At 43.5% G+C, this 26,355-nt stretch overlaps 1 protein-coding gene across 2 annotated transcripts in view; it reads left to right on the forward strand.

The window, feature by feature from the left end:
• MTMR12 (myotubularin related protein 12) overlaps positions 1 to 26,355 on the forward strand; it is a 74,555-nt gene that overhangs the window by 11,960 nt on the left and 36,240 nt on the right. For both annotated transcript variants that reach the window (XM_025436277.3, XM_025436278.3), the window contains exons 2-5: positions 19,698 to 19,758; positions 22,343 to 22,485; positions 23,797 to 23,869; positions 24,581 to 24,711. In XM_025436277.3, the coding sequence (XP_025292062.1) occupies positions 19,698 to 19,758; positions 22,343 to 22,485; positions 23,797 to 23,869; positions 24,581 to 24,711 (408 nt within the window). The remainder of the gene's footprint in view (positions 1 to 19,697; positions 19,759 to 22,342; positions 22,486 to 23,796; positions 23,870 to 24,580; positions 24,712 to 26,355) is intronic.

The following is a 26,355-nucleotide window of genomic DNA, read 5'->3' on the forward strand; positions in this document are numbered from 1 at the left end:
TAGTCACACACAGAGAGAGAGAGAGGCAGAGTCACAGGCAGAGGGAGAAGCAGGCTCCATGCACCGGGAGCCCGACATGGGATTCAATCCCGGGTCTCCAGGATTGTGCCCTGGGCCAAAGGCAGGCGCTAAACCGCTGCGCCACCCAGGGATCCCTGCTCATTTCTTTTCTGTGTGACTTTGAGGGAGCCCCCTTTACCTCTTTGGCTCTCATATCCTGATTCAGAGAGTTGACTTAGGCAAGTGATTTTAAACCTGTTTGCACGAAGGGGCACCTGGGTGGCACAGTCAGTTAAGTGTCGGACTGTTAGTTTTGGCTCTGGTCATGATCTCAGGGTCGTGGGGTGGAGACATGCATGGAGCTCTGTGCTCAGCATGGAGTCTGCACGAGACTCTCCCTTGGCCCTCCCATTGCTCACGCATGCACGCACACAGCCTCTCAAATAAATCTTTTTTTTTTTTTTTTTTTAAGATTTTATTTGGGATGCCTGGGTGGCTCAGTGGTCTGCCTTCGGCTCAAGTCATGATCCTGGAGTCCTGGGATCAAGTCCCACATTGGGCTCCATTCATGGAGCTTCTCCCTCTGCCTATGTCTCTGCCTCTCTCTCTCTCTCTGTGTTTCTCATGAATAAATCAAATTTTTTTTTTTTTTTTTTTTTTTTTTTAAATTTATGATAGAGAGAGAGAGGCAGAGACATAGGCAGAGGGAGAAGCAGGCTCCATGCACCGGGAGCCTGATGTGGGATTCGATCCTGGGTCTCCAGGATCGTGCCCTGGGCCAAAGGCAGGCGCCAAACTGCTGCACCACCCAGGGATCCCATAAATCAAATCTTTAAAAAAATTTTTATTTTTTCATTTGAGATAGAGCAGAGAGAGAGAGCATGAGTGGGGGCGGGGGGCAAGGGAGAGGGAGAAGCAGGCTCTCTGCTGAGCGGGGAGCCAGATGTGGGGCTCAATCCCAGGATCCTAGGATTATGATCTGAGCCAAAGGTGGATGCTTAACCAATTGAGCCACCCAGGGGCCCCTCAAATAAATCTTTAGGGAAAAAAAAAAACCTATTTTGTACAAGGAAACTTTTAAAAGATTATTTATTTATTTGACAGAGAACATAAGCAAGGAGGAGGAGCAGGGGGAGAGGGAAAAGCAGGCTCCCTACTGAGCAGGGAGCTCATGCTGGGCTTGATCCCAACACCCTGGGATCATGACCTGAGCCAGAGGCAGATGTTTAACTGACAGAGCCACCGAGGCACCCAAAAAGAAAGAAAAAAAATTCTTTTTTTTTAAACAATGTGTTTCTTTGAAGAATTTCTTCAAAATACACTGTCCCAAGTCCTGCTTTAGAGAGTCACATATATCTTAGGGACAGGAAAGGATGTGTGAGGGAGTGGGCACCTGCTGTAGGAATCTGCATTTTTTGTTGTTAACTATGATCCTTTCCCTCATCCCCATTAAGAACTGCCATTTCAAATGAAGTCATGGAGGAAACCCTAATGGAGAAAGAAAAGTGAGTTTAGTGGGAAAAGCATCTGGCCAGTGAGCGCTTCAGAGGGCCAGAGCCACCTTAGCCTGTGTTTGCTGGGCTTTCCTCACTGGCATTCTCCCTTTCTTTTTGTACTGGGTACAAAAGCTACAGACTGTAGCTCTGGGCTCTTGGTTGCTACAGTGTCTCTTCTCTACTCAGGTATAATCTCTCCACATCTGGGGGTGTTCTTTTTCCAACAGAACCGTAAGCTCCTTGAGGGCAGGGCTGTGGGGCTTGAGTGGCCTTGTGGAGGTCAGGGCGGCTTCAGAGAGGGCTGTGGCCATCCCAGAGGGGGCCTCAGAAGGTAGCTGGTAGGAGCATCATTCTGAGGCTTTTTTATTTCTCCTGGAGAGTAATTTGGATAGCTGAGGTAGACCTTTAATGTGGTTGCTGATTCTATTCTTGGTCTTAATGCCCCAACAGTCAGTCATCTGTTAAAGTGATTTTTTTTTTTTTAATTTTATTTTAATTTATTCATGAGAGACACAGAAGAGAGGCAGAGACACAGGCAGAGGGAGGAGCAGGCTCCATGCAGGGAGCCTGATGTGGGACTCAGTCCCGGGACTCCAGGATCACGCCCTGGGCTGAAGGCAGGCGCTAAACTGCTGAGCCACCCAGGCATCCCTGTTAAAGTGATTCTTGTCAAGAAGCCTAAATGAGGGATCCCTGGGTGGCGCAGCGGTTTGGTGCCTGCCTTTGGCCCAGGGCGTGATCCTGGAGACCCGGGATCGAATCCCACGTCGGGCTCCCAGTGCATGGAGCCTGCTTCTCCCTCTACCTGTGTCTCTGCCTCTCTCTCTCTCTCTCTCTGTGACTATCATAAATAAATAAAAATTAAAAAAAAAAAGAAGCCTAAATGAGTAATACTTTCACTGCCATTCAATAAATGATGAGCTGTCAAACCAGAGTGAGGGATTTAATTTGAGTCTTTGTGAGTACTTTCTTCCTTAAAAAAAAACTGAGATAAGGGGGAAAAGCGGTCTAAATGTGAAAGAACTTAAAATAGGCACATGCATAAGTATTTTTTTTTTCTTAGCTGTTAGGATGATACACTGTTGGAGGCTGTTTCCTGTTTCCCTGTCCTGAACACTTGTTACATTTGAGAGGATACTTGATGGCATTATTTTGTAATAGGACAGAAGTTTAAGATTGGCAGTTAGTTACCTAGGGCTAGGAGTGGGCTTGGAGGGTTGGTGGCAGGGAGAATGGAGGGGATGAATGCTAGTGGGTACCATGTTCTTTTTAGGTGTGCTGAAAATATTCTAAAATGGTTGTGATTATAGTTGTACAACTCTGAATATACTAAACACCATTGAATTGTGCACTTTTAAATAGGTGAATTGTAGGGGCGCCTGGGTGGCTCAACAGTTGAGTGTCTGCCTTTGGCTTAGGGCGTGGCCCCGGAGTACCAGGATCAAGTCCCACATCGGGCTCCCCTCAAGGAGTCTGCTTCTCCTTCTGCCTATGTCTCTGCCTCCCTGGGTCTCTCATGAATAAATAAATAAAAATCTTAAAAGTAAATAAATAGGGGCAGCCCTGGTGGCGCAGTGGTTTAGTGCCGCCTGCAGCTCAGGGTGTGATCCTGGAGACCCAGGATCGAGTCCCACGTCAGGCTCCCTGCATGGAGCCTGCTTCTCCCTCTGCCTGTGTCTCTGCCTCTCTCTCTCTCTCTCTGTCTCTGTCTCTCATGAATAAATAAATAAAATCTTTAAAAAAAAATACATGAATTGTGGGGTGTATAAATTTGTCTTTCTGGAGTTTGTTGTTGTTAAGTAAGCCCAATGCCCAATGTGGGGTTTCAACTCACAACCTTGAGATCAAGAATCAAATGCTTTACCTACTAAGCCAGACAAGGTGTCCCTGAATTTATTATGTCTTAGTACAACTTTTACAAAAACAAAGTAAAAACCAAAAGTACTAAATTTTTGTTTTAAGCTTTCTTAGGTGTTGGAATTCCTGAGAACAAGTTCTGGCTTCATCACCTGTTTAGCTGTATGAGCCCAGTCACATGATTATTATTATTTTTTTAAAGATTTTATTTATTTATTCATGAGAATACACAGAGAGGAGAGAGAGAGAGGGGCAGAGACACAGGGAAAGGGAGAAGCAGGCTCCATGCAGGGAGCCTGACGGGGGACTTGATCCTGGGTCTCCAGGATCACGCCCCGGGCTGTAGGCAGCGCTAAACCGCTGAGCCACTGGGACTGCCCCCAGTCACATGATTTAACCTTTTGGAGCTTCATGGGCCTTATCTATAGAGTAGGGGTGAGAATACTTTACAGAATCACTGTCAAGATAAATTACAGGGGACCTGTGAAAGTGAACGTAGTAAAACCTCCGGCAGATTATATATTTATGTGTTTAAGTTAGGCCTATATTTTTGTGGATAATAGATGCTTAGTCTGAAATGTTTTTGAGAGTTCCCAACTAGCCATATGCAATGAACACTTATTAAGGCTGAGAACTGATTTGCATGGCGAGTAAATAGCAGGATCCTCAAGACCAGATACGGGAATGGCTCAATCTGTCGTCTGTTACTCTGAGTCCAGACAGAGATTGTCAGTTTGCCTCTTACTGCATGTCTGCTTCCCTGGCTTCTGTTTTCTTTCAGAGTAATTGTTGTTTGTATGCCAAAGACAGTGTATAGTTAGTGGAGTTGATCTGTGGTTAGCAGGAAAGCCGTTACCTGTGTTTTAGCCAGGAGTAAGCCTCTAGTCAGGCTGGCTCCAGAGTGATTGAAGCCCTCTGGCCAGGAGCAGAGAACCAACAGCCCTGGGAATCAGCTCCAGGAAACAAATCCCGCCTTGATTTCCAGCTCCTAGAACTGGACTGTGGATAGATTAATTTAACTTCTAGCCTATATCTTCAGTGACAGACCTTCAGATTTAAAAGTCTGGCTTTGAATATGCACCTGCCCCACTGATGGGACCAGAATATGTTTCAGAAAGCCAGTGAGACGTGTGACAAGAGTTCAGTAATACTGGCACTAATCATATACTTAGGTAGTCATTTTTATTTTATTTATTTATTTTTTACTTTTTTTAAAATTTTTTAAAATTTTTATTTATTTATGATAGTCACACACAGAGAGAGAGAAGCAGAGACATAGGCAGAGGGAGAAGCAGGCTCCATGCACCGGGAGCCCGACGTGGGATTCGATCCTGGGTCTCCAGGATCACGCCCTGGGCCAAAGGCAGGCGCTAAACCGCTGCGCCACCCAGGGATCCCTATTTATTTATTTTTTAAAGATTTTATTTATTTATTCGTGAGAGACACAGAGAGAGGGACAGAGACATAGAGGGAGAAGCAGGCTCCCTGCAGGGAGCCCAACGTGGGACTCAATCCCGGGACTCCAAGATCATGCCCTGAGCAGAAGGCAGGTGATAAACCGCTGAGCCACCCAGGCATCCCTAGGTAGTCATTTTTAATAGAGCTCTTTTTAAAAAATCTCTTAAGAACTATGCTTCGGATGAAAGAATATTACCAGGATCAAGAATTATTTGTCTTCTTTTTAGGTTTTTCTTTTATGCATTCTTTCAGTAGACTTCTGACAGTTTACTATCTGAGGCTAAAAAATACAAAACAGAGGAGCACAGGGGAAGGGAAGGAAAATGAAACAAGATGAATTCAGAGAAGGAGACAAACTGTGAGAGATTCTTTTTTTTTTTTTTTTTTTAGATTCTATTTATTAATGAGAGAACGAGAACGAGAGCGGCAGAGAGAGAAGCAGGCTCCATGCAGGGAGCTTGACCTGGGACTCGATCCCGGGTCTCCAGGATCAGGCCCTGGGCCGAAGGTGGTACTAAACCACTGAGCACCCCCAGGCTGCCCCAAACTGTGAGAAATTCTTAATCAAAGGAAACAAATTGAGGGTCGCTGGAGGGGAGGAGGGTAGAGGACAGAGAAACTTCGTGATGGGCGTTAAGGAGAGCACATGATGTAATGAGCACTGGGTGTTATTTGCACCTGATGAATCACTGACCTCTACCTCAGAAACCAATAATACACCATATGTTAATTAATTGAATTTAAATACAAAAATGAAAGTTAAAAAAAATATACGGGTACAGCCTCAGCCCCCAGTTTGTGTCACTGGTTAGGAAGGCAGACAAGGTAAGAGATTGTTGCAATACAGGAGAGGGGGTGGATCAGAGAGCTTCGCAGAGGTCTTGAACCGTGTGGACAGTGGATTGACGGGCCATTGGTGGCCGTGTGGCTGTGGTCAGGGCATCGTGAGTGGGCATACTCGACCAGGGAACACAGGCCTTGTGAGGAGGAAAGAGGACCCTGCCAAAAGAAGAGACTTGTGGAAGAGCAGCCAGGCCTGTAACTAATTTCTAATTTTTAGGTCTCAGTATAAATGACACTTCCTGAGGGCAGCCGTCTTCTCTGACCCTGTCTGAATGTGATTAGATGCCGTGCTCCCATCAGGCCTGCGGCCTGTCCTCCAAGCGCAGCACCTTACACACATCTTTATTACGGCTTGTACTGTGGTCGACCCCTGTGTGCTCCAGAGAGGTAGAGGCAGTGTGTTGTGTTCTTTCTGGGGTTCTTGTGCTTGAATATAGCAGGTGCATTAGGAGTGATTGTTCAGTCAGTAAAAGACTATGTGAAAGGGCAGGAGTCAGAGTCCTGGAGAAGGATGTGGTTGGCAGGAATACAATTCTGATCAGGTAAACTGAGGCTCAAGTCCCACTTCACATAACCTTTGTCCACCTCGTTTTCCTCATCTGTAGAATGAGAACAGTAATAGCTGTTAACAGAGTTGTGAGGATTACATGAGATGATGTGGTCTTTATACAATCTTGTCAGCTTCTGGTACTTATTGCATTGTTCATCCAGTGTTCCAGTTATAACTTATTTGTCTGTCTGAAGTTAGTGAGGGCAGAAGTCAATTCTTATTTATCTTTTTATCCTCAGCACTTTGGTATTGAGGATGCTCGGGAGCTGTTTGTTGAAATGAATTGGTATATATCAGAGATGGGTCACCTTGCAGCTCTGAGTAACCAGACGCAGAGCCCGAGTGTTGACGTGCTGGTTTCGCTCCTCAGGCTCATTGGAGCCCTGTACTTTGGGCCACTAAGAAATCTAGTTCTGAGGAGAGATCACAAGGACAACTTTTTCATGCCTTGCCAGCTCTATGATATGGGTTCCAGCATGTCTCTGTTGGGCCATAAGCTTCCGGAAGAATGAGCGGCAGTTCTCACATCTTGTCTGGCATAGATTGCTGGCATAGGAGTGCTTCTGGCTCAGCATGGGGCAGGATTTTCAGATGATGTGGGGAGAGTGGCAGCTGCAGGTCCTGGGTCCTAGGTCCTGGGGATGGTTGATCTTTGCAGTCGGAACAGGAACAGATGCAGTTCCTTTTGATCTGTGGGGTGGACAGTGCGGAAAGGGGAAGACTTGCTATTCATGCCCTTATCCTCTTTTTAAATTAAAACAAACAAAAAGAGTAGCCAAAACATTGGAGCAAATGATAAGGAATTAACAAAACAAACAAACAAAAAACCCCAAATCCCATCCTAGCACTGTGGCTGGACTGTTCTCTATTTCTGCTCAGCCACTGTTCTGACTGAATTCAGGCCACTGGGATACCCTAGTTTTGAAAATGTGGACATGCTGAGACTGCTGGCAGCCGTCTGTGCATTCTTCTGTGCTGTCATGGCACAAAATGTCCACACTCAGAGGGAGTAGCAAGAGGTGCTGCACAAAGCATTTGGTCCATTTTACTGCCACATTTGTTGAAAATTTGCATAATTTTCAAATGAGTTCGTTCTCAGGAATCTTGCAGAGTTTGAGAAAAGTCTGTCAGTATAACTAGGAAAAACAGTCTGTGTGATTATTAAAGACCCATACTTTTCTACCTTTTTTCCCTACACATTGAACCAAGATAGTTAATTGGGTCAGTAAGGACTTTTTTTTTTTTTTTTTTTTCAGATTTCACTAATTTTTTTTAATACTTTATTTAAATCCAACTTGCCAACATATAGTATAACACCCAGTTCAGGGTAGCCCTGGTGGCGCAGCGGTTTAGTGCCGCCTGCAGCCCAGGGTGTGATCCTGGAAACCTGGGATTGAGTCCCATGTCAGGCTCCCTGCATGGAGCCTGCTTCTCCCTCTGCCTGTCTCTGCCTCTCTCTCTATGTCTCTCATGAATAAATAAGTAAAATATTAAAAAAAAAAAACTACCCAGTTCAGTAAGGACTTCTATCCCATGTTTCATAGATCTAGAAGTAAGATTGGCACCATTTGCTGATTAGGCAGCTGGGCAGGAAGCATCAGAGTTGAAGGATAGTGGGACAGAAGGAGTAAAGGGTTAAGAGGAAGTCCAGGTCCCTCTCTGAAACCAGGTGGCAATTTCAGGAAGCACAGAGGCAGCTGTCACTAGACACGAGTTGAATTGGCTGTAAGATCCTGGGATGACACCAGCCCCATCCACGGCTGTTGCGCTCCTGCTGGACAGGCTTCACAATTTCTAGTCTTTCTGGATTAATACCACATGCATGACAGTCTTTAATGGAATACACTCTTTCTCCAGTACTTTACAATATGGTTAGAGCATTTGGTGATGCCATCCATTAGTAATGGCCCAAGCCTAGGTATTGTATCTTAAGCCATATGTTTCTCTGGTCCCTGGTCAAGTGGTTTTAAAACCTCTCACTACTTATTCGTTACTAATTAAATTAGTCAAGAAAACCTTTTGAACATATACCATGTACAAGGTCTGTATTGGATTCTGGGGATATATGGTGATCAAGGACCTGCCCTCAGAGAGTTTAGATTGGTGGCTAGATAGACTTAAATGATTATATAAACAAATGTGAAATTGCAACTGTGATGATAGGGCTAGGAGGGAGAGAGATACGTGGGGCTGTGAGAACCTGTACCAGAAATGGCCCTTGTCCTGAAAGCTGACGGATACACAGAATTCACAGAGGAGGAGAGGAGCATTCTGTAGGAGGAGCATCCTGTGGGAACACCTCTGGATGGGAAGGAAGGTGGCAGGTATGAAAGGCTGAGAGAAGAGCAGTATGGCCAACATGCAGACTAAGGAAGAGGAAAGGTAGGAAACCAGGGTGGACAAGTAGGTAGGGGCCAAGCTGCACAGGGCCTCGTAGACCACATCAAGGCACTGTCTTCATCCCACCAATAATGCAGAGCAAACTGCGCTGAAAGGATCACTGCTGCTTTGGTGTGGAGCATGGATCAGAAAGTGGACAGATACAAGTAGACCAGCTGGAAAGACCACCTTCACATGAGATGGTATCTTGAACTAGGTGATGCTGGTGGAGATAGAGGATTCTAGAGACACTGAACAGGTAATATTGATGGAATTTGGTAGTAGATTGGATACTGAGGCTGACAGAGAAGGTATAAAGGGAGACTCTTAGGTTGGCTTCTAGGCTACATGCTCCTGAAGGGAAGCACGGGATTGTCCAGGCAGTACGTAGCAGTGTTAATTGTGGTTGGAGCCTTTTCTAGAGTGTTGTGAAGCAGAGAATTCCCATTGAACCCTTGAGGGTTTGTTGGGGTGACAAATCAGAGACTTCTGCCTTTGTGGACCCAGAGAAGTAAGTCACAAGAGGTGACTCAGCTGGTGTTGAAGAAGCCCCAAGGTTCTTCCCCACGCAGCCGGCCTTTACTCCTGTGGAGGAGGTGGTTTTCGGTTTTTCCCCTTTGGCCTTCTTTTGCATGTCTACAATACTCTTTGAGGTTTCTATAGGCACTTTCTATGATTCTTGGTTGGACTTGGTTTCAGGTGGGTCTAGCAGATACATTCACCGATCATTTTGTCGTGTTTTTCCATCGTTCCACGTGAATGGCAGTATGGCATCCTCTAAGGACACAGACTGAGCCAGCTACCGTGTTGGACTTGCACCTCCACATGTACTAGTTCCGTGTCCTCGTCTGCAAAATGGAGATAACAGTGTGTATAATAACCCCACTTCAAAGGCTTGCTATAAGGATTAAATGAGTTAATAAGTATCAAACGCTTTAAACAATGCCTGGCATAAACAACTCAAATATTTATCATGGGGCACTTGGGTGGCTCAGTCAGTTAAGTGTTTGGACTGTTGGTTTCGACTTGGGTCATGATCTCCGGGTTGTGAGATTGAGCCCTGTGCATGGAGACTTCCTATGATTCTCTCTCTCCTACTCCCTCTGTCTCTCTTCCCACCTAAAAAATACATATATTTATCATATATTTATTCACCTCTCAACCTCAGTAAGGGCTGGTCCTTATAAGTACCCCCTTTGGCATTTACAGAGTGGACATTTGTGATTTCTGCAGTCCACAAGTGACCCCTGAGTCATGATTTAGTAATTCATAGTGTTGATAGGGAAGAGATTGTATTTACTTGCCTGATTGTAAAGATCAAGTTGGACAGCCTTTAATCACTCATCCAACAAATTTTCCCATGAAGACAACAGCTTATCCACACTCAGAATGCAGCATGATCAGGAGTAGGATGTATGTGTGGGAATTTCATCGTGTCTTGTAACCCACTTTAGGGTTGTCTGTCCATGTCCAGACTCAGCACACCCAGATGTGGGTGCTCCTGTATGCTTGTTGGGAACTGCTTCCCCTCTCTTCCATTCGACTGTGTTTCTTAGCCCAGAATCAACAAGCAACGGATGTTATAACTCTTTTCTCTTACTCAGATGCATTGAGATATTATCTCCATGTTTGTCAGGTTTTTTTTTTTTTTTAATTTTATTTATTTATGATAGTCACACACACAGAGAGAGAGAGAGAGAGAGGCAGAGACACAGGCAGAGGGAGAAGCAGGCTCCATGCACCGGGAGCCCGATGTGGGATTCGATCCCAGGACTCCAGGATCGCGCCCTGGGCCAAAGGCAGGCGCTAAACCTCTGCGCCACCCAGGGATCCCTTTTTTTTTTTTTTCTGTGCAGTTCAGAACACTATTGTGAAATACAGAAGTGAAGGAGCAATACTACATAGCCAGTGGGACTCCATTCTCTTTCCTGACTCCTCCCCACCACCCAAACAGATAGCTTCCCAAAGTAAAAAAAAAAAAAAAAAAAATTCAATTTTTTTGAAGGGAGGGTTTTTTTTCAAAGTTTATATTTTAAGTAATCTTTATACCCAATGTGGGGTTAGAACTCACAACCCTGAGATCAAAAGTTGCATGCTCTTCTGATTGAGTCAGCCAGGTTCCCCTTGAGGGATTTTTTTTTTTCTTTTTAATGATTCTCTTTGTATACACTGATTTATTGGTGTCCTTTAGGCTATTTCTGTTCTTAGGACTGGTGTCTGTTTTGATTTAGGAAGGAGTATTTGATGGCACCTCACGGTACTTATTTTTTTACGATTTGTAAGAATTGGATAATGTGGGTAGCCCAGGTGGCTCAGCGGTTTAGCACCTGCCTTCAGCCCAGGGTGTGATCCTGGAGACCTGGGATCGAGTCCCACATCAGGCTCCCTGCATGGAACCTGCTTCTCCCTCTGCCTGTGTCTCTGCCTCTCTTTCTCTCTGTGTCTCTTATGAATAAATAAATAAAATCTTAAAAAAAAAGAATTGGATAATGTATATTTATAATTATTTTGAAGTATTAAGCAGAGAAGGGTTAGATACTAGTAGTGATGTTTGCCTACAGTGTGGCTCCTTAAATTCCACCGCTTAAGTGCTTATATAGGTTTATTCTCGGTGTGCTACCAACTTTCAGTAGAATCAGTCAAGAAAGCTTTACTTTTTGTACGGTATACCCAAGCAGTCCCTTCCTCGGATGTGGTGTTCTCTTAAGGGAGCCTTTAGTTTACTCTCTGGGTCTTGTAGTGGGTTCAGAGTATTTTGTGTGTTTTTTTTTTTTTTTTTTTAGAGTATTTTGTATTGCAGAAGACGAGACACAAAATGACCATATCTAAGTCATTGTGGGCTTTTAGAACACAAATCCTATTAATAGAAAAATGCCATTTCTTTTTCCTTTGCTTCAGGTATTCCTCTATACTCTGTCTTACAGAATTAGGGCCAACTTGGGTGTTGCTAACTGGGAGTTTCTGATCTGCAGAAAAGAAATGAGAATAGATTAAATTTACTTTATTGTGGGAAACAGGACTGAGAGAGAAGTAGAAATTATTTTAACTTGTGTGACAGAATCTGGAATAATTGTAACTCTTACGTAGTATTTTTGAACTCTACTCATCAGAGGAAAGGAGGGGAAATGAAAGAAATCAAGAAACAGATACTGTCATGTCCAACAGTGATAACTCCCATTTACTGAACTGTGTGCCAGGCATTTGCATACATTTTACTTAAAGCCTCTTATTAGGTAGTATTGTTTCCGTGTACATAGAAGCAAATCAAAACTCAGATGAAATGACACACCCAAGGTCATGTAGGTAGCAGAGCTGGATTTGAACTGTGGCCCCAGATCTATAGTCTTTCTGATGTTAGGGCATGCACTGAGAGAAGTTTGGAGAAACAAGGGGGAAAACAAAATTTATTAGTATTCTGCTGTATTAAAAATACAGCTTTCTGGGCACTTGGGTGGCTCAGTGGGTTAAATGTTGTCTGCCCTTGGCTGAGGTCATGATCGCAGGGCCCTGGGATCAAGTCCAGCATCAGGCTCCCTGCTCAGCGGGCAGTCTGCTTCTCCCTCTAACCCTCCTTCCCTCCTGTTGGTGCTCTCTCTCATGCTCATGCTCTTTCTCTCTCTCTCAAATAAATAATTAAAAAAAAAATACAGCTTTCTGCTGTAAAAAGGGTAAATTTCATCCTAAGATGCACATAGATTCCCACCTAATATGGGGATGCAAATACATTTTCCTCCCTCACATTTTCTGTTTTAGCAGGGAAAACATGTATTAAATGTCCATTTGAGAGTGGTAGAGCAACTTTAAGGAAATAAAATGTCTGCGTTGTGTCTTTGTAGCACTTTGATGCCAAATGCGATTGAAAGAAATTGTTTTGGAACCTTTAGGAACTTGGCTCTTGGAATTTGCCTTTCTGGCTAGATGAAATTAAACTGAGAATAAAACTTTAGTTTTTGACTCAAAGCCCTCATAAACACTGAAGGGTTGATATGAAGCATTTTGGCATTTGTAAGCCTTCTGGCCTATGAGAGCTTCATTGTAGGAACACCCTCCACAGCTCCCCCCATCTTTTCAAGGTCAGCAGCCTTCTGGCAGGGCCCATTTTCTGCCTTTCCTGAGATGCCCTACGTCTGTCACAGTTTTGAGATGAGCACCTTGGATGTGAACTTGGTAAGAAACTAGAGAATTTACTTTTTGAGAACCAATGGAATGAAAAGCAGTTTGCTTTTCAGCCTCTCAGCAGATTCTCAGGAGTGTTAGCTGACTTTAGCTTTCACGTGCTTTTGTCCTGTATGTGGCAAATCCTCGTACAGTGAAGTGCAGTTTTCTTTTTTTTTTTTTTTTTTTTTAATTTATTTTTTATTGGTGTTCAATTTACTAACATACAGAATAACACCCAGTGCCCGTCACCCATTCACTCCCACCCCCCGCCCTCCTCCCCTTCTACCACCCCTAGTTCGTTTCCCAGAGTTAGCAGTCTTTACGTTCTGTCTCCCTTTCTGATATTTCCCACACATTTCTTCTCCCTTCCCTTATATTCCCTTTCACTATTATTTATATTCCCCAAATGAATGAGAACATATAATGTTTGTCCTTCTCCGACTGACTTACTTCACTCAGCATAATACCCTCCAGTTCCATCCACGTTGAAGCAAATGGTGGGTATTTGTCATTTCTAATAGCTGAGTAATATTCCATTGTATACATAAACCACATCTTCTTTATCCATTCATCTTTCGTTGGACACCGAGGCTCCTTCCACAGTTTGGCTATCGTGGCCATTGCTGCTATAAACATCGGGGTGCAGGTGTCCCGGCGTTTCATTGCATTTGTATCTTTGGGGTAAATCCCCAACAGTGCAATTGCTGGGTCGTAGGGCAGGTATATTTTTAACTGTTTGAGGAACCTCCATACAGTTTTCCAGAGTGGCTGCACCAGTTCACATTCCCACCAACAGTGTAAGAGGGTTCCCTTTTCTCCGCATCCTCTCCAACATTTGTTGTTTCCTGCCTTGTTAATTTTCCCCATTCTCACTGGTGTGAGGTGGTATCTCATTGTAGTTTTGATTTGTATTTCCCTGATGGCAAGTGATGCAGAACATTTTCTCATATGCATGTTGGCCATGTCTATGTCTTCCTCTGTGAGATTTCTGTTCATGTCTTTTGCCCATTTCATGATTGGATTGTTTGTTTCTTTGGTGTTGAGTTTAATAAGTTCTTTAGAAGTGCAGTTTTCTTAAGGGAATTATTTTAGTTTGTCCTAATCAATTCTGTAATAGGAGACTATTAGGAAACTACGAGCAGTGGATATCACAGCCATTTCCCTTTTCTTTTTTAAAAGATTTTATTTATTTATTCATGATAGTCACACAGAGAGAGAGAGAGGCAGAGACATAGGCAGAGGGAGAAGCAGGCTCCATGCAGGGAGCCCGATGTGGGATTCGATCCCGGGTCTCCAGGATCGCGCCCTGGGCCAAAGGCAGGCGCCAAACCGCTGCGCCACCCAGGGATCCCGCCATTTCCCTTTTCTAGTAGGAAACCAGGGACCACATATGTGACAACTAGTACTTAGCAGTGAAGAATGTGAGCTCTGGAGCTCGTTGGGGCTTGGGTTGTACCCTGGTTAGTGACTTATTTCCTCTAAAAAGGAAAGTTCCCAAACCTTTTTAAGCCTCAATTTCTTCATCTTTAAAAGGGAGAGAATACCAGTGGTAGAGTGGTCGTACGGATTAATGAGATACCGACATGGGACGCCTGGGTGGCTCAGCGGTGGAGCATCTGCCTTCAGCCCAGGGCATGACCCTGGAGACCCGGGATCGAGTTCCCCATCGGGCTCCCTGCATGGAGCCTGCTTCTCCCTCTGCCTGTGTCTCTGCTTCTCACTCTCTCTGTGTCTCTCATGAATAAATAAATAAAAATCTTAAAAAAAAATGAGATACTGACAGAGCACTTACTTGGCACATAATAGAAGCTTAATAAATATTGGCTATTATTATAGTTAAAGTGTGCAGTTGAAGTGAAAACTGAGCCTGACAGATTGTGGAGGGCTTTGACCACTGTGCACAAACTTGGGCATATCCTTTTTGTTTTCATGATTTTTGGCAGTGGTTAAAGTAGATGAGATTGCTATACAACCTGTGTTGTGGATGAATATAGTCTTGTTGTAATTCTTTAGTGCCATTTGAGGCAGGGACTCACATGCATTTGATGATTTTTCTTGGATGCTGGCTTTTCAGTGGCAGAGTGAACTTACTGTTTTTCTGACCTCTACTTTTGTGGTGTGAGCACCGAGGGCAGTATGAGGAGTAGTGGCAGTTTTAGTAGAAAGTTGAGCTCTGCAAGGAATCTTGGTGGTGTTTCTGTCATCCTCCTCCAGCGCTGAAATTCCTACATGCTTCATAGTAAAAAAAAGTATGTGGCTTCTGAGTGACTTAGCTGCTTTGTGTGTTTCCTCTCTTATCTATCAGATCAATTATTGGTCAGCAACTTGTTGCCACCATCCAAATGTATTTAACATTATTCTAGGGAAGAAGAGGAGTCAATATTTTGAAAGTGAAAGATGTGTACTAAGCTTTTGGCAAAGAAGATGGTGGGTGGGAAAAGGTCTGCAGGAAATGTTCTGGTAGATTGATATTCATCCCTCCAAGAATTCAGTTGCTTGTCGTGACAGTGTTCTGGAACGGAGAGAGTGGGTCTGTAGGAGGAAGCTTTCTTTTCTGTTTCTAGTGAGGGAAAGCTGTCAAGGACCCTGCTTCCTTTCCAGACACAAATGCTCAGGCTCACCTCACGGTCATGATTTTGACCTTGTATGGATCTCTTGTGCATTATCTCAAAAGGCAGGCAATATGGCTCTTAAGTCCATTCTTTTAGATGGGGACATTGAGGCCTGGAAACTTGTCCAAGACCCCTCTGATATCTTTGTAGGCTAGAACCTACCCAGGTTCCTATTTAGTCCTGTGCTTTTTCCTGGAAGACCTGTATCAGAGATAGTAAAATCTATATGCTTAATTCACTGCCCTGCTTGAAATCCTGCATGTGCTCCCCACTACCCACAGAATAAAGCCCAAGCTCCTTAAATGGCCTAAGGCCCAGCACTCACCCTGCCCTCTTTCACACCTATTACGAAATTACTTGCTTCTGTGTCTTTGCACCTCCTCTCTCTGCTTGACCATCCCTTGAACTGCACATTCCTTCAGAGCCACTTGCGTAGAAGCACTTGTTTGAACAGTCTCCCTTCTCCCTCTTTTGGGGGAGTTAGGCCCCTCTTTTGTGCTCCAGGAGTTCCACATCTGTACCCTTATTTATAGCATCCATCATGTTGTACTGTGGTAGTACAAGAGTGCTGGTGTTGTCTGTTCTCCTCCTGGACCACAGGTGCCTGTTCACCTAGCACTTGGTGGAATTCATTTAAATTACCTTTGTGTTGGGGATCTCTGGGTGGCTCACTGGTTTAGCATCTGCCTTTGGCCCATGGCATGATCCTGGAGTCCTGGGATCGAGTACCACATCAGGCTCCCTTCATGGAGCCTGCTTCTCCCTCTACCTGTCTCTCTCTCTCTCTCTCTCACATGAAAAAATAAATAAAATCTTTAAAAAAAATAATTACCTTTGTGTTCTTATAAATCTTTTGTTTCCATGAACAAACCTCAATTACCTTTAGAAGCCAGCATCCTCTGCTTAAAATATGTATGTATATACAAATACATATATGACTTAGTTTAGAAATGACAAGGCTAATCAGCTGAATGATGGCAAAATCCTATGTTGCTTTGTGGTTTGGAGGCCTCATGTGTTCTCAGTCCTTCTAAAACCTACACACTTGGAGTAGATGCTAGTTCTGGCATCTGACTCCTTGCTGCCAGTCTTACTTGTGAGGTAGTAGCTGTGATGTTGGTTGTAATCCTATAGCTGTGGCTATATTGTACATTGACATGTTGAATATGTGATTCTAGTCATTTACAGTTTCTCTATTTTGAACATAATAGTCCTAAGTCAATTCCCTTGTGACAATCAGAAACCACTGTATGCCTAATGTAGGCAAACAAGGATTTATTGGAGGGATGCAGGTGTAATTCACGGAACTGTGGGCCAAAGATGTGGTTGGGCCTCAGTAAAGCCTGGGAAGCCGTGAGAGTGTAGGCCATGGTTGTTTGTGTGTCTGGAGGAGGGGGCTTTTATCTCACATAACCTTTTCATGGTTTTTATTCTCGGCAGAACAGCTTTCTCTGCTTTACCAGATCTGTGTGACCAGGTCTACAAAGGTATAGTTTAAGCAGCCAGCTTGATTAACTTCTTTTAGACCTTCAGCCAGATTAATTCGGGACGTAAAATAATTAGCTCTTTGAGGGGCTGCTGTCTGTTTCCCAGACATTTGATGGGGAGGCCATGGTTCACTCCAGGAACATAGGGGAGCAGAGAACAGTTGTATGGGGAAAGAAAGTTTTCAGTAGGACAGAACCCTAGAAGTGCCTCCTGCTTGTTTTCTTTATGGAATGCAAAGAGAGAATTCCACCAACCATTTCAAAAATTCATGTAGGTAGTTTTAAGTAGTATAAATTCTTTATCATCAGAAGAGGCTACTTCTGCAGACATAACAGTGGCGTTGTCCTCTCCAAGCTGGCTGTTCTAATGATTTTATTTATTTATTTGACAGAGAGCACAAGCAGGGGGAGTGGCACAGAGAGGGGGAAGGAGAAGCAGGCTCCCTGCTAGGCAGAGAGCCTGATGTGGGGCTTGATCCCAGGACCCCAGGATCATGACCCCAGCGGACAGCAGACGCTTAACTACTGAGCTACCCAGGTGCCCCTGGCTGCAGTGTTTGAACTGAATTTCAAGCACTAGTCAAGATGATCACTAGTTTTCTGACAGCTGATTGAACTTAATGACTAGTTTTGCTTTTTCCTGTGAGAAATATGACAGACCTGTCAAAAATAATTGTGCTTTAATTTAGTTCTGTGCCAATGACAGATGATGAAAACTCCATGAGAATTTGTAAATTACCAAAACACTCGTAGCATTTCTATATGCAAGATGGACAACCTAGTGCAATGCATCAGAATCATCTGGGGAGCTTTTTGCAAAACCAGGGGCCCAGCTGCATCCCTAGCACTTTGATTTTCTTACACTTGTGAAAAGTGCCTATGCGTAGAGGTAACAGGATCCCCGGATGATATGACACTCCCCAAATCTAAGAAGCACTGCCTCTTCAGGACTTAGTTTATTGGCATCTTTTGGGAATGTGAACATTAAACATCTCTAAAATACACCATACTTAAAATCGGTTCTCTGAGGGACACCTGGGTGGCTCAGTCCGTTAAATGTCTGACCCTGGCTCACGTCATGATCCCTGGGTCCTGGGCTCCAGCCCCATGTGGGGCTCCTTTGCACTCACTGGGGAGTTTGCTTGTCCCTCTGCCCCTCCCCCTCCTCGTGCTCACGCTATCTCAAATAAATAAAATCTTTTAAAAAAATGGATTCTCTGAAATAGCTCTGATTTTCTTCTTCATCCTCAAGATAGGCTGTCTAGCTTCTTCCAGATAGGCTGCTGCTTCTTCTTCTTCAGCTGTGCCCAGGTTTCTTTTAATGCCACATTCCAGCCTGAATTCCCAACTTCAGGGAACTCCTACCACCCAGAGCCTCAGGCCAAAGAACAAAAACAAAACTCATTCATTCTGATTTTGTTAACAAAGCTGGTTGTGTTGTAAAAATTTTCCACAGTTAAGATTTGACTGGTTGCATCTCCATGGTGTCATTTAACATGGTTTTCTGTCCCAGTGTTTCTTATAAATTAGTAGATTGACATAGAAACTCAGGCTGACAGGGTACTTGAGTGGTTTGGTTGGTTAAGCATCTGCCTTCTTTGGCTCGGGTCATCATCCCAGAGTCTTGGGATGGAGCCCCACATCAGGCTTCCTTCTGAGCAGGGAGCCTGCTTCTCCCTCTCCCTCTGCCTTCCCCCCTGCTTGTGCTCTCTGGCTTTCTCTCTCTGTCAAATAACAAAATCTTTAAAAAAAGAAAAGAAACTCAGGCCACTTGGGGATAGATATTTTGGCAAAACTACTTAATAGATGGTGTGGTGGATTGCCTTAGGAGACCCACCAAACTCTTTGTTATGTTAACATCCATTTACGACCTTTGCTTTGTTCTATTAGTTCATTAAGGACTGCTAATTATCTTTGAATACCCAATAAACAGGGCGTGATCCCGGGGTCCTGAGATCGAGTCCCATATCAGGCTTCTTGCATGGAGCCTGCTTCTCCATCTGCCTGTGTCTCTGCCTCTCTCTGTCTCTCATGAATAAGTAAATAAAATCTTTTAACCCCCCCCCCCAAAAAAAGAAACAAGTGACATAGAACCTGGCCTTGATTCCTTATTAGAAGTGATTGTATCCCATTGCACCGCCTTGTGGTTTTAGGTAATTTGGAGTGTTGCCCTCTGTCTTCCCTGAGTCTTGGTATGTTACAGAGTAGAAGGGTCAGTACTGACTTGCTTGACGCATTCATATTTTCCTTTTCTTCTCTTCAAGCCCTTTACATATGTCCATTTTCTCTCAAGAACACATAATCATTATTTGTTTTTTATCTTGATTCTCACTGGAGGAAGAGAGGAGTCATGCTGTGGAATGTCTCTCATTCCCTTTCTGACTCTGTATTGGAGCTGCCTTACTTTCTGTGACATTTGTTCTTTTAGGAAGGGAGTTGTCCCCTCCCGGTCCCTCCACTGGGGACAACTAATAGTTGTCAATCCTAAATAATTTAGTACATTGAACTAATTTTCTGGAATTCTCTGTCTTCCTTTAGTTAAAATACATTTTTTAAAGATTTTATTTATTTATTCATGAGAGACAGAGAGAGGCAGAGACATGGGCAGAGGGAGAAGCAGGCTTCTCGCAGGAGCCCATGTGGGACTCGATCCCAGGATCCTGGGATCACACCCTGAGCCAAAGGCAGATGCTCAACCACTGAGCCACCTAGGTGTCCCTAAAAATATATTTTTAAAAAGTAGCTTGTCAAAAAAATCCTGAGGGTATATGTTTTAGTGTGTATTCTGAAAGACGACTTTGTTATTCATGTTGAGTCCTTAAACAGAAAAATATTACCATTTGTTCTTCTCTTTTAGGAAATTCATGCAAACGAGAAGGAAGTAACAGAGAAGGAAGTAACTCTTCACTTGTTGCCAGGTAACGGTCGTGTTAGCTTCAGACCTCATGTGCAATTCAAAGCCAGTGATATATGATGTCATCCCTAGTATTGCTATATATAAACTCCTTTGTTTTCATCCAGAAAGCTTATAACAGCGTGAGTTGGACAAAAATATCAAGATCTTTAGTTAAATCACTATATACCCGGTCTGAGTATTACAGCATCTGCCAAGAATTTTTCTTGTTTTCCTCTCCACCCAAGCAGATGAAAATAAACCTGGGAAATTCACCTCTTTCACAAGCAAATTAGGCCTTTTTCAGGTCACTGTATCTGGAGGCATCCAGTATTCTGGTCCTCACTCAGGAAATCCTGGTCCCCCACAGAGCCCTACATCTCACATGCTCTTCCTGCTGCCCAGGTGTAGCTGCCCTGGACTAGCGCAGCTGCTTAGGCCTCCCCAGGCAAGCTTTGGTGGGTGGCCTCACCTGTGGTCTCTGCTTACATATCTGAGCGTGTAAGTGCCAGGCAGCCTTGGGGTTTACTAACCCTGAGCCTGCAGGGGCTTTATTCTGACATCATCACTAAGAGTCTGAATTGGTTAGTTATTTTTGAGATGGAAGAGAGACTCTGTACCTGAGGTTAAGCTTTAATCATTTGTGAATTCAGAAACGGAAACTACTTGATGGTTGTATCCCCTTAAATGCGTGCGGGCTCTCCTGGGGGCTGTGCATTCAGTTCTTCTTCCATTTTCTTTTTTCTAATCCAAGTAGCTTTTTTTGTCAGTTTTTTAAGGTATATTTCCCTAAACCAATAAAGGTCTCATTTTGGTACTTTTTTTTATCTTATTCCAGTTTGTTGAGAGAATATGAATATGTACAAGTTACTGACTGATCCACCTTTGGTAAATATATTGGGATCCTGGAATTAAAAAAAAATATTTCTAAGTTTCAGAGGGTTTTTTGTTTTTTGTTTTTTGTTTTGTTTGTTTGCTTGTTTTACAATAATGACTTAAACCTTAATTCATATACCACATTGTCCTTCCTTTTCTTGGGTCATAGATCCTGAAACTAACTTTCATTTTAGTGTTACCTTCTCCCATTCTCTGTATTACCTGAGGACTCTTCTAGTTGTGCAGCCTCCATTTCCCAGACTAGAGCATGATCTTTTCCAGCTTCTGCCTTCCATGATTCAAGACTCTGCACATGTGAGCTGATAGCTATGGTGCAGCACGTCGAGCTTGCAGAGCCTCACGGGATGTTGTATTAGCCAATGCGTTCCGGTGTCTCTAGTTGCCAGTGCATGGCCACGGACTGACATGGCTTGCTTGGGCTTAGGGAGATACTCACTATTAAAAGCTGTTTCACATTAGGAGTTGAAAGCACGGGAAGTCTTGTTCACATATCTTCTATCTTGAACTAGTTGAGGCACTTTTTCTGGAACTATTTTAAACCCTAATGAGGCCCCAATTCATTGTTTTCTTCAAGCTCTGTGGTCCCTCTGGAAGCTGCCCTGGTGACTGAGCCACCTCCCATATTTCCTGAGTAATTAACTCCTTGGGAGATGGAAACATATACCATGAGAGGCATCCCTTCATAGTCTCAGTGTCTGACACTCTTCTTTATTTTCATTTTAAAAGTTAGACCAAGTGAATTTTGAGTCCAAAAATAAATTGAAAGACATTGAAGATAATATCCAGAGGGATTCTGAGGGGAGATAGTTGTCTGTTGAAAGAGAAGAAAATTCTTTTTCTTTTTTGTTACAAAACATTTGCACTTGATTTTTTATTTCTTCCCTACCCATCTCCTGCTCTCATCCAAATGTCCAGCCCTCATGAACTTCTCTGCTTCCAGGGAGCAGTGAATGCTTACTTATCCTGAAATCCTCATCTCTACTGTAAAGAGAAGAAGTCCCCTCTAACTCCAGGAAATAGAGCTGCTCGTGTAGGCTGGGCACCTCAGATGGAGCAGGAAAGGTGACACACTGAGAGGAAATAGCCTCCAACTAAGAAAGAGAGGAAACCATTTTTTTCCGACAAACCTCTGACCTCCCTTTTCCTCCCATCCTTGTCTGTGGAGCCAGAGTGCATGTGGTCTTGCTGCACCTCTTGTGTGAGGAAGCTGCCTATGAGCCCTGTGGCTGGGGAACCACCCTGCTTTCTCTTGGCAGTTCCGGAGTGAGAGATGATGGTCCACTCTCACCACAACTCAGGCTGGAGCTCCATATTCTAGAGCCTTGCTCATTTCATTCATTTAGGGGATCACTTCTGTGGAACGCCTGCTTGGGCCCAAGTGACAGGAACACTGAGGTCTGCACTTGCAAGCATCGCTGAGATCATTTCCACGTATTGGAAATGTTCCTTATTCACAGTGAGAAGATAGGGAAGTGCGCTATGTGGAGGTGTAGCTGAGCCATTTTGGTTTTACTTATCAGTGGTCTCTACTCTGCTTCATCTTCGTTCCTGGCATTTGCAGCTCCTGCTGTGCTGCCAAGTGTGGAGTTCTGAAGGGCTGCCATATATCATGTGTTTGTCTTTACCGTGCATAGAGCTGGGGAAGCCTTTAGTGTTTGCATACTGTGTATTCCCTGAGGACTCTAATGAGGACTTGTTTTGGTTTCCATCAGGTGAACAGCTGCTTTGTGAAGCCAGTACAGTGCTGAAGTATGTCCAGGAGGATTCCTGTCAGCGTGGGATCTATGGGAAACTTGTGTGCACAGACTTCAAGATTGCCTTCTTGGGCGATGATGAATCTGCGTTGGATAATGATGTGTGTGCGAGCTGTATTTGGCTGAGTTGGGGGGAGCAGTGCAGTTGTGTCTCCATCATCTTTTTCCTCAGCTCTGCAATTACTCTAACTCCCTCCCCACCCCCAACACACATTAAACACAAAGGACAGAAGTCCTCACTGTTATATTGTTCTCTATCCCTTGGGATCTCTCTTCAGGGGTAGGACCACTCTAAAATTTCCCTCCAGTGCCTCAAGTCACGCTGGCTTGCATCTGCCTTCAGAGGTTGACACTGTCAACTTCTTGTTTTTTTTTTTCTGTATTTCATCACAGTAGGTAGCATTCACTGGAATCACATCTCCCCAAATATACAAGTTCCCTGTGTTTCCTGCCCCTCAAATTCAGGAACTGAGTTCAGTTGTGAAACTTATGCTGAATGCAGCACTTGAATTTGGGTTTACTTTGCCCTGAGTAGCGGTGTCCTTGTAAGACTTATCTCGACTTGCGGAGAATGGGCAGCGGGACGAGGGAGAAGACTGCCTGCACCACTCAGGGAGCGCTGTATGTTGATGCAAACCCAGCTGTCCCGGCCCATCCTTGCTGCCTTGGAGCGTGGCCTTCTCTGGCGTGGATCCGCTCTCATGGCTTGGCTCCGTGTCCTGTACACATAAGGACAGCATTCACAGAAACTTGAATCTTTCAGTGTTTTCTTCCTAAGCCTGGCTTCATGTAGCTGTCATTCACTAGTTTGCATTTATGTAGAGAAATCTTAACCTCTCAAAATGATTGTGTGTGGCATGGCTGGTTCACCTGGGACCAGCCCAGGAATGGCAAGTCATGCCTGGGTTTGGAAAAAAGTGCTTACCAGCTTTCCTTGCACACTTCATCTTCCCTTTCCTAGAGAATGTGGCTCCATTTCCCTGTTTGTTTTTTAGAGTGTACACTCAATTTTTTCCCCAGTTTTTTTAAGATATCATTAACATATAATGTATTATTTTAAGGAGTATAACATAATGATTTGATACATGTGTATATATTGCATAATGAATACTGGAATAAGTTTAGTTAACATCTGTTATGTCATATAGTTACCAATTTGTTTTCCTTATGATGAGATCTTTCTTAGCAACTTTCAAGTATATAATACAGTATTGTTAACTATAATCACCAGGCTGTATGTTACATCCCATGATTTGTTCATCAGTTTATACCTTTTGACCACCTTCACCCATTTCTTTCTCCCCATCTCTGTTTTTCTTAATGTGCAATTGGAAAATGGCGATTTGTTCTGCCTATAAATGTTTAATAGGGCATAGAAAGGAGTCACAGTTGTTTCCTTTTGAATCTTTTAGGAGGCCCAATTTAAGAATAAGGTTATAGGAGAAAATGACATCACACTCCACTGCGTTGATCAGATTTATGGAGGTAAGTATCTTTTCCTCTGGGGTGTTGCCAGCCTTTGAAATGATAATGATATGGTCCTTTACAGTTTACTAAAGTTTCTTTACATATTTATTTTGTTTAAATCAGTTGTATGAATGATAAAATTGAGATGTGAAGTGGCTTATCTGGGACCACTTAGCTAGAGGAGTTTGGACTTGAATTTAGAACCTGTTCTAATATTCTGCAGTGCCATCATATATGCTAGATCATACTTGTGGCTGTCTGTGTTATCTGTGTAGGCTTTACTCCAAAGACTAATCTGATAAAGGTTTGTTGCACTACATTCTGAGTCTTTTCTGCTAAGGGTCAAGCCTCTTTATGCTTCACTTCTCTTTTTCTGCAGTAAGGGCTTTTTTAGAAATTATTCAGTAGCCTTTTATGATGGTCTCGACACCAGTAGGTGTTGCGTGGTCCAAACTTTGTGGCAGGGAGGGAAGTGTCAGGAGAGCCCCTGTCCATAAACCTAAGGTTCCACTGTCCTGACAGCATGTCCTTAGTGACCCCCTTCCATCTTTTATAATCTTAGCTTCTGGAGTCAGAGAGCCAGGGTGGGGTCCCTGCTGACAGTGCCATTTAGAAGACAGCACCTTTTCTCTCACTTTTGAGAGGTGTTAATAGTCTACCTTGTTTCCTCAACATTAACTTTTGACTTATAACATGATTTCCCTTCCCGATTTCATTATCGATATATAGTGTTTGATGAGAAAAAGAAACCTCTTTTTGGACAATTGAAGAAATACCCTGAAAAACTCATCATCCACTGCAAAGACCTTCGAGTGTTCCACTTTGGTCTGAGGTACACAAAAGAAGAGGAAGTCAAAAGGGTAACTAGTTGCATGTATTTGTAGGTTTTCTTTCCCATCAGTGTCCCCACTAGCTCTTATTTGTTGCTTATATTGCACGGAAGTGGAGGGGGAGCATTTCACTCTCTATAGTTGAAATTGCTTTATAATCATATATGCTTTGATTAGAATTGAGAGAGAATTTGGTGAAGCAAGCCTGCATATTAGGTTGGCATATACTACCTTTAATCCTTCAGGTCATGATGGTTTTATTCCTGGTACCTCTGAAGGATGGGAGGTGGTACCAAGGTCAGGAGGCAAGCCTCTCCTCCCACATCTGACAGTCTCTCCAAACAGTAGTAGCAGAAACCCCCAACTCCTGAAATGGATGAGTTCATATCTGGGAAGTAGTAGAAGTATGTGGGAGGAGGAAAAGGTACATGTGGCCCACAGGCAAAGCCAAGTTACCAAATGAGGCCTGTGATTTTGGACACTAAGGAAAAAAATCTCATTGCTGCAGCAAGTCAAAATACATAACTGGATGAACTGGTTACAGTGGTCACTGTAACTTCTCAGATTTCTTACTCAGATATTGAAGGTCTCAGACTTGCCATGGTCATACTAAATCCATCCGGGAAAACCTGAACAGGGGCCAGGTCATCTGTTGTTCTAGTGACAGTTGAGTTAAACACACTTACAGGTAACTCCTTGGTTTTCTTTCAGAGAGTGTGGTACTTCAGTTAGAATAATGAACATGACTCCGGTATCTCTTCTGAGCAGGAAAAGAGTGATGTAGTTAGGGGAAAGTCCTTGAGAAGCCAGAAACTTCATTTTAAATGATGATTTTAGTCATCTGTCCAAACTTTTGTTTGGAAACTTTAAACCAAAAGCACAATGGATTGGTTTCTTTTTCTGATCTTCTAGAAAAAGCTCCTGAAGGCCACAAGTGGGTCAGAATATTTAAGTGTCTTGATTCTTGTCTGATATTAGCTCTATGTCTCTGATGTGTCAGATTTTTAGAGTATCTGCATATGGCACTTAAGTTTTTGTAGCACCTTGTTTCTGAGGAATGAGACTGATTTTAAAATTTCCCTAGAAATTGAGGGGTGCCAAGGTGGCTCATTTGATTGGGTGCCTGACTCTTTTGACTTTGGTTCAGGTAGTGATCTCAGGGTTGTAAGATCAAGCTCCACGTCGGGCTCCACAATGAGTCTACTTACGTCCCTCGCTCCCTCCCCTTTAGCCCCATGCACACATGCGCTCTCACTCTTTCAAATGAATGGATAATTTTTTTAAAAAAATAGGCGACTTCCCTGACTCGGGCCACCTCTCCGAGTCATGGAACCTCGCCTGGGAGCACTCCCCATTAAAGCACTCTCGAATCTAAAAAAAAATAAAATTAAATTTAAAAATAAAAATAAAAATAAAAAAACACATTTTTTTTTTTTCAATTTCCCTAGTGCTTCAGGGCCGCCTGAAGGTGGCTCAGTCAGTTGAACATCCGACTCTTGGTTTCTGCTCAGGGCATGATTTTAGGGTCATGGGATTTAAGCCCTGCCTCAGGCTCTGTACTTGGCACAGTCTATTTGGGATTCTCTGTCCTGCTTCTCCACTCCTTCCGGTGCTCATTCTCTCTCTCTCTCTCAAATAAATGAGTAAGTAAACTCTTTAAAATTTCCCTAGAAA

This window comes from Canis lupus, chromosome 4 (genome assembly GCF_003254725.2).
Source record: "Canis lupus dingo isolate Sandy chromosome 4, ASM325472v2, whole genome shotgun sequence".
In the NCBI taxonomy this organism is placed as follows: Eukaryota; Metazoa; Chordata; class Mammalia; order Carnivora; family Canidae; genus Canis; species Canis lupus.